The sequence below is a fragment of the Octopus sinensis genome, linkage group LG11, assembly GCF_006345805.1.
Source record: "Octopus sinensis linkage group LG11, ASM634580v1, whole genome shotgun sequence".
In the NCBI taxonomy this organism is placed as follows: domain Eukaryota; kingdom Metazoa; phylum Mollusca; class Cephalopoda; order Octopoda; family Octopodidae; genus Octopus; species Octopus sinensis.
This window is the reverse complement of record NC_043007.1, coordinates 10087880-10101015: the sequence shown is the minus strand read 5'-3', so window position 1 is coordinate 10101015 and position 13136 is coordinate 10087880. Positions and strand designations below refer to the sequence as shown.

At 39.5% G+C, this 13136-nt stretch overlaps 1 protein-coding gene across 5 annotated transcripts in view; it reads right to left on the bottom strand.

The window, feature by feature from the left end:
• LOC115217707 overlaps positions 1-13136 on the bottom strand; it is a 151473-nt gene that overhangs the window by 13433 nt on the left and 124904 nt on the right. For 4 of the 5 annotated variants that reach the window (XM_036507056.1, XM_029787465.2, XM_036507057.1 and 1 more), the window contains one exon: positions 3739-6713. In XM_036507056.1, coding sequence (XP_036362949.1) covers positions 3739-6658 — 2920 coding nt within the window. In that variant the 5' untranslated portion in view covers positions 6659-6713. The remainder of the gene's footprint in view (positions 1-3738; positions 6714-13136) is intronic. The other variant, XM_029787466.2, reaches the window with a different exon arrangement.

Genomic DNA, 13136 nt, shown 5'->3' with positions numbered 1-13136 from the left:
GATACCTGTAGTATGTATTACTATCATCATCATCATCATCACATGTGAGAGGCTGGATCTGGCAGGTTTGAACATAAAAGGCAAGCTGGTAGAATCGTTAGAACGCTGGGCGAAATGCGTAGCCGTATTTTGTCTGCCGTTATGTTCTGAGTTCAAATTCCGCCGAGGTCGACTTTGCCTTTCATCGTTTCGGGGTCGATAGATTAAGTAGCAGTTACGCACTGGGGTCGATGTAATCGACTTAATCCATTTGTCTGTCCTTGTTTGTCCCCTCTGTGTTTAACCCCTTGTGGGTAGTAAAGAAAAAGGTTTGATCATCATCATCATCATTTAGCGTCCGCTTTCCATGCTAGCATGGGTTGGATGGTTCAACTGGGGTCTGTGAAGCCAGAAGGCTGCATCAGGCCCAGTCTGATCTGGCAGCGTTTCTACGGCTGGATGCCCTTCCTAACGCCAACCACTCTGCGAGTGTAGTGGGTGCTTTTTACGTGCCACCCGCACAGGTGCCAGACGGAGCTGGCAAACGGCAACTGATGAAAGGTGTTTTTTTACGTGCCACTGGCATGGGGACCAGGCGAGGCTGGCAACGGCCACGATCAGATGGTGCTTTTTATGTGCTTCCAGCACGGGGGCCAGGTGAGGCTGGCAACGGACAACATAAAACAGGTAAAATAATTGGGCCCTCTCCAATACCTCTCAAAGGATCTATGTCTTGGAAGTTGCTTCGTGACCCTGCCAGTGCTGGGGCATCCAGTCCATACTATGAAATGGTTGGTCTTCGGAAGGGCATCCAGCTGTAAACACCATTGTAAAACAGACCTCGCCAGTGCTGGTGTCAAGTAAAAGGCACTCAGTCTACTCTGTAAGGTGGTTGGTATTAGGAAAGGCATTCAACTGTAAAAATTCTGCCGAAACAGACAGTCGAAGCCTGGTGCAGTCTTCTGCCTAGCCAGCCCATCAAGCAGTCCAACCCATGCCAGCATGAAAAACGGACATTGAACAGTGATGATGATGACAGCTAGATGGCCAATTACATAAAACAGGTATAATATTCTACCTGTTTTATATTTAAAACTACCAGGTTCAGCTTCTCATGCCTATCTACAATGTTATTCTAAAAATAAACAAACAGGTCATCAAAATTTCAAAGCTCCAAGATGATGCATGATTAAATTCAAAACAAAGTGAATAAATACGAATTGCATTTGACAAAGTAATCCAAATGCTAAAAGGTCAATGTCCACTTTTTCAGGGTGCAAAGATCAGTCAGAATTTGTTGGGACAAATTTTCTACAGTTGGATAACTTTTCCTGTTGCTATCTCTCACCTCTTTCCAAGCAAGGTAAGATGTTCCATGTTCTCATGGAAGATTAGAAACAAATGACACTGCTTGTAGGATGGTGACACTTGTTTACAACTACTATGCGATGTCAGGACGAGGAGACACAAACTCCAACTCATACACACACACAAGCTTCTATCAATTTTTTATTTCTTTATTGCTCACAAGGAGCTAAACACAGAGGGGACAAACAAGGACAGACAAAGGGATTAAGTCGATTACATCGACCCCAGTGCATAACTGGTACTTAATTTATCGACCCCAAAAGGATGAAAGGCAAAGTTGACCTCAGAGGAATTTGAACTCAGAATGTAATGGCAGACGAAATACTGCTCAGCATTTCACCCGGCATGCTAGTGTTTCAGCCAGCTCACCGCCTTAATCAGTTGCTGTCCTCCAAATCCTCTCACAAGGCTTTGGTCGACCCGTGGCTATAGTAGATGACACTAGCCTAAGGTGCCATGCAGTGGGACTGATCCTGAAACCACATGATTATGAAGCAAACTTCTTAACCACACCATCATAGCTGTGCCCTAGCCATGTCTGAACTTCACTCTCTTACTTGTTTCAGTCATTTGACTGTGGCCATGCTGGAGCACCGCCTTTAGTCGAGCAACTCGACCCCGGGACTTATTCTTTTTGTAAGCCCAGTACTTATTCTATCGGTCTCTTTTTGCCGAACCGCTACGTGACGGTGACATAAACACACCAGCAATGTCAAGCAATGCTAGGGGTACAAAGACAGACACACAAACACACACACATATATATGCATATATACGACAGGCTTCTTTTCAGTTTCCGTCTACCAAATCCACTCACAAGGCATTGGTCGGCCCGGGGCTATAGCAGAAGACACTTGCCCAAGATTCCACGCAGTGGGACTAAACCAGGAACCATGTGGTTGGTTAGCAAGCTACTTACCACACAGCCACTCCTGCGCCCAGACAAATATATATATACACTGTATTTAATGGCATACTGGATACACTTTACCCAGAAAAATAAAAAAGATCACCCCAGGTTTTATGTGAAGTTCTGCTTATATTAGATGCTTTAACCCTTTTGATGCCAACCTGCCTGAGACCACCTCTGGTTCTATGATATAAACATCATGTTTAAAGTAATATAAATTAAAACTGTCCATCAAAATTCCATGTTAATTTATGTTCCAAAGACCATAATGACAAATTTAATACAAATATGGTAACAAAAGTATTAACCCTTTTGTTACCAACTCGGCTGAAACTGGCTCTGGCTCTGAGTACAAATATCTTGTTTTCATAAGTTTTGAATTAAAATCTTCCACCAAACCTTAGTCACAATTTATGTTCCTAACACTAGCTTAATGATTAACTAAGTTATTTTACTAAATATTTTGTTATATTTAAAGTAATTGAAAGAAACACAGAGCATCTCAAAATAAATACAGTAACAAAAGGGTTAATGCTCTACAAACTTGATTTCTTGTATATGCGATGCTAAAATTGGGACTGTATTTATATAATGTATGTATGTGTGTGTGTGTGTGCTTGTGCATGTGTGAGTGTATATACATGCATTTGTGTTTTTTTAGAGTGAGATGAAAGGATCAGGAGAGAGAGAGAGTGTGTGTGTGTATGCACATGCACACAGTGTATTAGACTTTCTCTCACAAAATCACTTGCTGGTGTCTGATGGTCCTACATCAGCTAAAATATTACTGAAGACTTACACAATTGCAGTATGTATCATCATTATCATCATCATCATCGTTTAGCGTCCGCTTTCCATGCTGGCATGGGTTGGACGGTGCAACTGGGGTCTGGGAAGCCAGAAGGCTGCACCAGGCCCAGTCTGATCTGGCAGTGTTTCTACAGCTGGATGCCCTTCCTAACGCCAACCACTCCACTCGGTGCAACTGGGGTCTGGGAAGCCAGAAGGCTGCACCAGGCCCAGTCTGATCTGGCAGTGTTTCTACAGCTGGATGCGCTTCCTAACGCCAACCACTCCACTCGGTGCAACTGGGGTCTGGGAAGCCAGAAGGCTGCACCAGGCCTAGTCTGATCTGGCAATGTTTCTATGGCCGGATGCCCTTCCTAACGCCAACCACTCCACTACACTCATGGAGTGGTTGGCGTTAGGTAGGGCATCCAGCCGTAGAAACATTGCCAGATCAGACTGGGCCTGGTGCAGCCTTCTGGCTTCCCAGACCCCAGTTGCACCGTCCAACCCATGCTAGCATGGAAAGCGGACGCTAAACAATGATGATGATGATGATGATGATACATACCGCAACTGTGTAAGTATTCCATTCAAAAAAACACCACAATACATTATGATCCCAGCTCTTGTTCATTATAGGGAAAAACAGAAACAAACATATTCAGTGAATGATTTGCATAAGGACATCTTACCTGTATGAGTTATCTCATGTCGTCTTAAATGACTTCGCTTGAAGAAAGAAAAGCGACAGCCTTCCTTAGAACAATGATATTTTTTCGGAGACAGCTGGTGGTATTCTTCACGGTGGTTTTTTAATAAACGTGCAGTCCGAAAATCCTTTGTACAACCTTGCACCTCACAGAGAAATGGCCGAGATGGTTCGTGGACATCTCTGTGAGTCTTGAGAGCAGGTAAAGTCTTGAATGCCTTTCCACACAAGTCACACTTATGAGGTCTATCGTCAGAATGGACCTTCAGGTGGCGTTTCATACTATCTTCAGAGAAAAACATTTTTTCACAGATACAGCATTTCACATTTTTTTCCCGAAACTCATGGATACTCTTCATGTGCTTCTGTAGGTTTGCTTTGTAATTAGATTGATAGCTACATTCCATGCAATGGAATCGTTTTGGCAGTTCTGGGTAGTGGGTTGCCATGTGGACTTTCAACGATGATTCATAGCGAAACACCTTATTACATTCTTTGCAGTTTAAGATACGTACACTGCATTCTTCCTTGTGTTTCTCCATTGAAACTACATCTGTATCAATATATTTACGGCACTGCCTGCAAAGTTTAGCACTGCGTTTCTTCTTATGGGATTCACGCATGTGAGCATCACAGTTTTCTTTGTTTTCCCCAACAAACCTACACTTTAGACACATGAAGATGCCGTGGGTTTCCACATGGCGTGCTAGCAAAGAATGCTTCCCCGTTTTAAAGTCACAATGTTCACAGAAATGGGGCTTTGGCTTTACAACCGATACGGCTGTGCCGTTTTCCATTCCTATTTTGGCAACAACAGCTGCCACAACAGCAGCAGCGGCAGCATCTATATTTGCTGCTTTGTAAAGGTCACTGTCTTGTCCTACCTGTTCCTTGGCACATTTTTTTTCTGGTTCATCACAGATCTTACTTGTGAAGTCCACTTCTTCAACAGCAGCGTGATTTTCATTAACATTAGCATTCAGCTGAGTATCAGGGGAGCTGAGGGGCTCGATGGAATTGGCAACAGTAACAGCAGCTGTCTGAACTGTAGTCTCTTTGTAAACATCTGACATTTCTGTCATAGAACCAAGTGAAACAGATGCATTAAATGCCTTTGTTATCACACTATCATTGTTGATAGAGTTAGTAGCATGTAATGGTACCTTTAATATTTCCGTACTAGCTTCTAATGGTTGTTTAGCAGTTTTTACATTTTTTGTCTCTGCAGCTGGAACTATTTCTAACACTTGTCCTAGACTGCCAGACAGAGGTAAATTCGAGATATTAGTTGAATTATTTTGGCTTTTAGTAACATTTGCACTTTCTTCTGAAATAGTTTTGCTAGATAACTCCTTAGTGCTTCCATTTTCTACTTTGTTACCTACATTATTTATAAGTGGATCTTGAGCAACAATCATGCATTTTTTCATATGTCTCGTTAAAGAACTTTTGTTACAAAAGTCTCGTTTACAATTACTACATTGACTGGAGGCTTTTCCCACTAGATCATCCTTACGACTCTTTTCTAGTTTCTTATCATTTACAATTGATTCCATCACCTCTGCTTTGATGATTTCTATCACTTTCATCATTTCACTAGCTCCATCAGAAATCTTATTATCGTCTGTTTTTTTCACCATTTTACAAGGCTTTTCAGATTTCAGAGTTTTGGAGGTCCTTTTTCCCTTAGGTTTCGGCATGGTGGAGATATTCTTGGCAAGATCAGCTTTTGTATTTTGAAAAGTACTTTTGTTAGAAAGGTTTTGAGTTGGAGATTTCATTTTGCTATTTGTAGAGATATCTTCTTTTTTTATGGGTAACTTACACAGAACTGTCTTAGGAACCTTTTCTGAACTATCACTATTGTTATTAATTAGAACAGGCTTGACTGGAATATGTATTACTTCATCTAAATCCTTGTTGGAAGAACTTTCATCATCCTTACCATTATTAAGAATTTCCTTATTGGCATTAGCTATCTTACTTTCTAGTACAGGTTTGAAACTGCCGTCAACATCTTTAGATTTTTTAAAGATGTCCTTTGATTGTTTCTTTGCTGAATCTCTCTGAAGTTTGGTCTTTCTGATTGAAACCGTTTTTGTTTTTTGTGGAGACTTTACATCTGTTGAACTTGTTAAACTTGTACTTAGTAACTGAGTCATGACTTCGTTGTGATTGACAGCACTACTCGTCTCTTGACTAAGATTAGGTTCCTTATTTTCTTTGGAGTTTTTGCTTTCTTTGAGGTCTTTCTTTACCTTTGTAGCATTTTTCTTAGGCTTTTTGATTACTTTCGAAGCTTTCGCCTCGGCACTACTCCTTCTTGTTACTGGTAATGTTCTAACCACTTTTGTTGCTCGGCTTTGCTTAACTCCTCTCAGATGTCTCGTAGATTTTTTGCTTTCGCTTTCTTTAAATACAGACTGTTCTAACGACACAGATAAATTATTACACAACACTATTTTGGATTCCTTAACATCTTTACCTACTTTACTATTCTGTTTATTTTTACATGCAGGAGATTCCTTAGCACAGCCTTTAGCAGTTCTATTGAGCTTGTTTGGTTTACTATCTTTTACTTTTCCTTCAACTGACACTGAAAGCCTGGCTCTCTTGGCAAATGCAGATCTACACCCCTCACTGGGGGGACTCTGTTCCTCTGCACCTGCATCTGCCTTACGTCTGCGAGATCTAACTGGAAACTTCTGCAACTTGATATTGCCATTCTTTCGTTTATCTTCTTCATTGTCTTTCTTGCTTGCCTTTACTTGGTCTGATTGTTCTTGCTTCTTTCTGTTGCTTGCTATCCGAATGTCATTCTTCCTTTTGGGGGGAGACGTCACTTCAATGGATCTCCGTACTTTCCTCTGACTTTTCCTAGTGCTTTGGTCTCTCGCCCCCATGTTTAGTTTGGTGCAACAGATTCTGCTTTAGGTCAGAAAGCATAGCAAATGCCTGCTGAAAAAAACAAAAATACACATATTTAAAATCTTGCAATAAAATAGCAGAATTAAGTTTTAAGGATTAAAATTTCATTTTCTTCTTATACACATTAAAAAACACTAATTTAAAAAGTTTTACTGGATACCAATTATTTTAAGAAAATCCATCAAATATGGTTTTTTTTTTTGCATTAGTCATTAAATTGTAATGTATGTTTCCTCTTGTAATTAAAATGCATCAATAATAATTAATTATGTTTAATTGTACAAAGGAAACTAAAACACTAATAGTACAAAAACATACAAGACATATAATGGTAGTGTTGATGATGGTATTGGCAATGATGATGATAGTTGTGATGATAGTATTGGCAATGATGATGGTAGTGGTGGTGGTGATGATGAGGATGGTGATAGAGGTGGTGGTAATAATGATGACAACGACAATAATGGTTAAGAATGATTATGGCTGTGTTGACATAAGTAAGGATGAAAGAAAGAAGATAGGCAGAAATGGTAGAAGTAAAAGAACCAATAATGCCTCTTGCTCGTAGCAGTCAGTGAGAAATGATAGCAACTATCTTCAGACAAACAAAGGTCTCCCTAACTTTTCTTTATATAACCTGCTGCACCTGTTCACACAAGGGTTCTGCCACACGAAAAAATGGAAAAGTCATGCAAGAAGATTCAACCCAACACACATATACACACTACATTTGCAACAGAGAGCAACATCCACGTCATTGTTTCAATATCCGCATTTCCACGCTCACATGGCTGAGATGAAATCTGTTGAGGAGGATTTTCTACAGCTGGATGTCCTTCCTGTTGTCAAACCCCACCTATTTCCAAGCAAGGTAATATTTCCCCTTGACCAGACATGTCTTTACAGGAGACATTTTATTTATATTACTTTATTATTATTATTATTATTTATTTTTGTTCATCATGTACAAGTATGTGTGTATTCCCCCGTGCTAGTAGGGTATTAAGAACACCATCCGAGCATGATCATTGCCAGAGCGGCTATCTGGCCTCGTGCCAGTGGCAAGTAAAAGACACTATTTGAACGTGATCGTTACCAGCATTGCCTTACTGGCACCTGTGTCGGTGGCATGTGTAAAAGATCCAAGTGAGGTCGTTGCCAGTACCGCCTGACTGGCCCCATGCCAGTGGCACGTAAAAGCACCCACTACACTCTCGGAGTGGTTGGTGTTAGGAAGGGCATCCAGCTGTAGAAACTCTGCCAGATCAAGATTGAAGCCTGGTACAGCCATCTGGTTCGCCAGCTCTCAGTCAAATCGTCCAACCCATGCTAGCATGGAAAGCGGACGTTAAACGATGATGATGATGATGATGAATTTTAGAAATATTGAAGCATATCTTTGACAATTCAGGAGTGTATTGAACTTATTTTGCGTGTGACTTTTGGCCCACCCTGTACTTTATTTATGGATTAACAAGGTTACTTACCATCAGTTTCATGCCAAGAGAATTGTCAATGATTACCAAGCCTATCACATAGGATATTGGTACTTGTATCTTGCTAGAAAGAGGACACAAGATGGAAATGAGTACCAATGTCCCAAGTGGCAGGCTTGATAATTGCTGAGAATTATCTTAGCATGAAACAAATGGTAGTCTTCTTAACCCACAAATAAGGTGTGTGTGTGTGTGTGTGTGTGTCAGTGCTGGGTTATAGTGCAGTAGCACAGTGGGACTGAACCCAAAACCATGTGGTTGCAAAGCTAGCTTCTTAACCACACAGCCATGCTTGTGCCTGCATATAAATTATAAACAATAAAAAAAATTTTAAAGATGTCAATAGATAGGCACAGGAGTGGCTGTGTGGTAAGTAGCTTGCTAACCAACCACATGGTTCTGGGTTCAGTCCCACTGCGTGGCATCTTGGGCAAGTGCCTTCTGCTATGGCCTCGGGCCAACCAATGCCTTGTGAGTGGATTTGGTAGACGGAAACTGAAAGAAGTCTGTCGTATATATATGTATATATATGTATGTATGTATGTGTATGTATATGTTTGTGTGTCTGTGTTTGTCCCTCTAGCATTGCTTGACAACCGATGCTGGTGTGTTTCGTCCCTGTCACTTAGCGGTTCGGCAAAAGAGACCGATAGAATAAGTACTGGGCTTACAAAGAATAAGTCCCGGGGTCGATTTGCTCGACTAAAGGCGGTGCTCCAGCATGGCCGCAGTCAAATGACTGAAACAAGTAAAAGAGTAAAGAGAGATAGGGGTGATAGCTGAAAAGGTTTGTGAGGTACTGATCTGGATGGTAGATGTAGAACAGTTGTCTATGTTTTTTCTAAGGAAATCAACATTGCCATTAGTAGGTGCAAGATCCCTATTCTCAAGTGCTTTTTTTACTGTAGCCTCTGGCAATAAGAAATGTTGAAATTAAGGTGTGTAGCAGGCTGTTTGGAATGTAGCGCTGATGGTTGACTTATAATCTGAACAGGGGTGTGGGGAGGAGAAAACTGGCAGTTGTGGGTAAGTTTAGTATCACAGAGAAGGAGAAAACTTCAAAAGTCAAGGCTAAGAGTAGTGAGGGAGTTTAACAAGTTATATATCTATATATAAACATCAAGACACAACTCTTACTCATTGGCACAGCACTAACTGAAGTTATATAGAAGTTCCAGTTAAGATGATTGCTGAAATTGTATGCACATGAAATAGGTAGGTGGAGATGAGTGAAAGACTAAGAGAAAGAGGTATTGGAGAGAAGGGAAAAAAGTCAACTCCCTATCAATAAATTAACCCCTTTGTTACCATGTTTCTGATGAGAAGCTCTGTGTTTCTTATTTCTTCACTGCCCACAAGGGGCTACACACAGAGGGGACAAACAAGGACAGACAAACGGATTAAGTCGATTACAACGACCCCAGTGCGTAACTGGTACTTATTTAATCGACCCCGAAAGGATGATAGTCAAAGTCGACTTCGGTGGAATTTGAACTCTGAATGAAGCTGCAGACGAAATACCTATTTCTTTACTACCCACAAGGGGCTAAACACAGACAGGACAAACAAGGACAGACAAAGGGATTAAATCGATTATATCGACCCCAGTGCGTAACTGGTACTTATTTAATCGACTCCGAAAGAATGAAAGGCAAAGTCGACCTCGGCGGAATTTGAACTCAGAACATAACGGCAGACGAAATACCACTAAGCATTTCGCCCAGTGTGCTAACGTTTCTGCCAGCTCGCAGCCTTCTGATGAGAAGCTCTGTGTTTCTATTAATCAATTTTAAATATAACAACGAATTTAGTAAAATAAATTAGTTATCATTTAGCAAATGTAAGGAACATAAATTGTGACTTAGATTTGGTGGAAGATTCTAATTCAGAACTTTGGAAAACAAGACATTTGTACTACAGAGCCAGAGGCGGTTTCAGGTGATTTGGTATTAAAAGGGTCAAACTGCTACAATAAATACCTTTTTTGTTTTTTACTTGTTTCAGTCACAAAACTGTCGCCATACTGGGACACTGCCTTGAAGGATTTCAGTCACACAGATTAAACCCATTACTTATTTTTCAAATTTAATATTTATCCTATTGGTCTTTTTTGCGGAACCACCACTAAGTAACAGGAACACAAACAAACTAACACCAGTTATTAAATACTGCATGGGGAGCATACACACACAGGTACAAAGATGGGTACACACACACACACACACACACACACACAGTTTCTGTTTATCAGATTCACTCACAAGGCATTGCTCAGCCTGGGGCTGTAATAGAACACATATGCCCAAAAGTAAAGAAAAAATTAAATTAAAAGCTAATTAACTAGGAAATGTCAAAGTCTTGAAGCTTGCTTCCCAACCTCAAGGTTCTCAGTTCAGTCCCACTGTGAGGCACCTTGAGCAAGCGTCTTCTAATACAGCCTCGGCTGACCAAAGCCTTGCGAGTGGATTTGGTAGAAAGAAACTGAAAGAAGCCTGTCATATATATATATCTGTGTGTGTGTGTGTGTTTGAGTCTTTATGTGTGTTTGTTCCCCACCACCACTTGACAATTGGTGTTGGTGTGTTTACGTCCCCCATAACTTAGCAGTTCGGCAAAAGATACTGATAGAATAAGTATCAGGCTTTAAGAAAAAATATGTACTGGGTTTGATTCATTCAACTAAAAATTCTTCAAAGCAGTGCCCCAGCATGGCCACAGTCTAATGACTGAAACAAGATAAAAGAAAAGAATGATAAAAGATTAGCTTTACTTTATAACTTGTATCTAACTATATATCTTATAACGAGCAAGGAAGGAATTTGGAAAAGCAAGAACAGCATACAACTCTACTACTTAATTATTAAGGAAGTAATTCTTCAGGAATCAAAACAAAATTCCGCTCTGATTAAAACAGTGTTTCCCAACCAGGGGTACGAGCAGGGCTGGATTTATAGGGGGTCAAAGAGAGCAATTGCCCCGGGCACTTTTATTCTGATATAAATTATTACTGTAAGGGGTGTGAGAACATGTTAAAAGTTTTTAGGGGTGTGGGGGCATAAAAAAGGTTGAGAACCACTGGTTTAGAATAATAAAACCATTTCCAGAGTTAAAAGAAAGTGTACCCAATGTACCCAGCGAAGATGGGAAAATCATTCCTCTCATGAGTTTAAAGAACAAAACTACATATTGAGAACATGTGGTTGTAATTGAAAGACATTCATTATTTCAAAAGATTATTATAGGAAAAGGTTCATAATCATCATTAGTGATTATTGAGAAAATGATTAGCTCAGAGCTAGAAGTTCTACTGCAAATTGAAAAAATTCATCAAACCTTGCAGGAACAGCCAAAGTTATAACAACCAAAAGAGTATTATATATATGTATATATTTTATATATATATATATATATATATATATATATATATATAATCATTACAGACATAGGGTAAAGAATTATTAATTAATAATTAATAAATTTTACCAAGTATTTTCGGTTTTTTCTAGCATTTTTAAATTTATAATTCTTGAAATATAATGTTGATAAAGGAAATGAATTTTTATAATTCTAATCCAGAAACGCGTCCATAATTCATCGAAGACTGATTTCATTATTTTTTCTTCTTTTTACCTATGTGAGTTACAAATATTGTGGTCTGTGGAGTTATATTTGTAGTGAAAAGAATTAACGGAAATAGCAGCCAAAAGACCGTTAATTCTTTTCACTACTATTTCTAAATTTTCGGTATGTGGTGAAGCAACTTGTTGCTAAACCCTTAATTGTGTGTGTGTATTTTTGTTGGGTATTAAAATGGACACAGAACTGTGAGAATCCAAACAATGACGTATCTCTTCCTTTCCAGTATATTCTAGCAGATTCAAATGCGAATTTCTGACTGCTATTGCTTTTCCTCACCATCATGGTCTCTCTCTCAGCTAGGTCTTTGTCTAGCAAGCTACTTGGTGACCTTGCTGGTGCCATGTAAAAAGCACCTGTGCTAGTGCTAGGTAAAAAGCACCCAGTACACTCCTGTGGAGTTGCTAGCATTAGGAAGAACAGCCAACTGAAGAAACCATGCCAAAACAGACACATGGGGTCTGGTGTAGAGCTCTGGCTTACTAGCTCCTCTCGAACCATCCAGCATGGAAAATGGACATTAAATGATGATGATGATGATGATAACATCTCCTCTCTTTGGATAATGTCAGCTCATCACACACGTGTTTCACCAGTATAAGGGGACTTTGAGATACCAGGTGTTTCAACCTTACTGTGTTTCTTCAGTGAAAGCTACCCCTGGACGAATTAATCTAACAAGATTACAGGCTCTTGTTTATAGAAATCTGCCAAACATAATTCATGGGGTGCACACAACAGCAAGAAAATAAACAATGTATCTATTCACTTTCGATACATTCTGGCAGATATGAATGTGAATATTCGATCAATGTTGTTTTCTTTACTGGAGAACAATCTCCTCCCTACAGACGTGTGTTCATAACAAACGCAATTCACCAGTGTAAGGGAAAGTTGATGGTTTAGTTTTAGACTCTCAGATGATTTGTTCGTAGCATAAAGAAAGTAAAAGTGAACATAGCTGCCTGATAAAGGAAATGTAAATATAAACAGACAACTTCACAACTCCAGAGTACAGTTCTAACTGAGAGAAACAAGGTAATTTGATAGAGTGCACACACTGAAAATATTCAGATAGAAATACCAGCAGCTGTTCAGAGATACATCTAAATTGGTGAAATGCATCTATAAAATCTCTCAGAATTGAATAATGAAAGTATTATATTTTTTTGCACATGTGTTAAATGGCACTTTTCCAATCTTGGATATATCTGGAATTATAACCCAGCAGAAAACTGTTACAAATACAATCTTGTGCTCTTCTAATTAATAATAATTTTTATCTAAGAAATAACATATAAATTTTTTAACAAATAGGAAA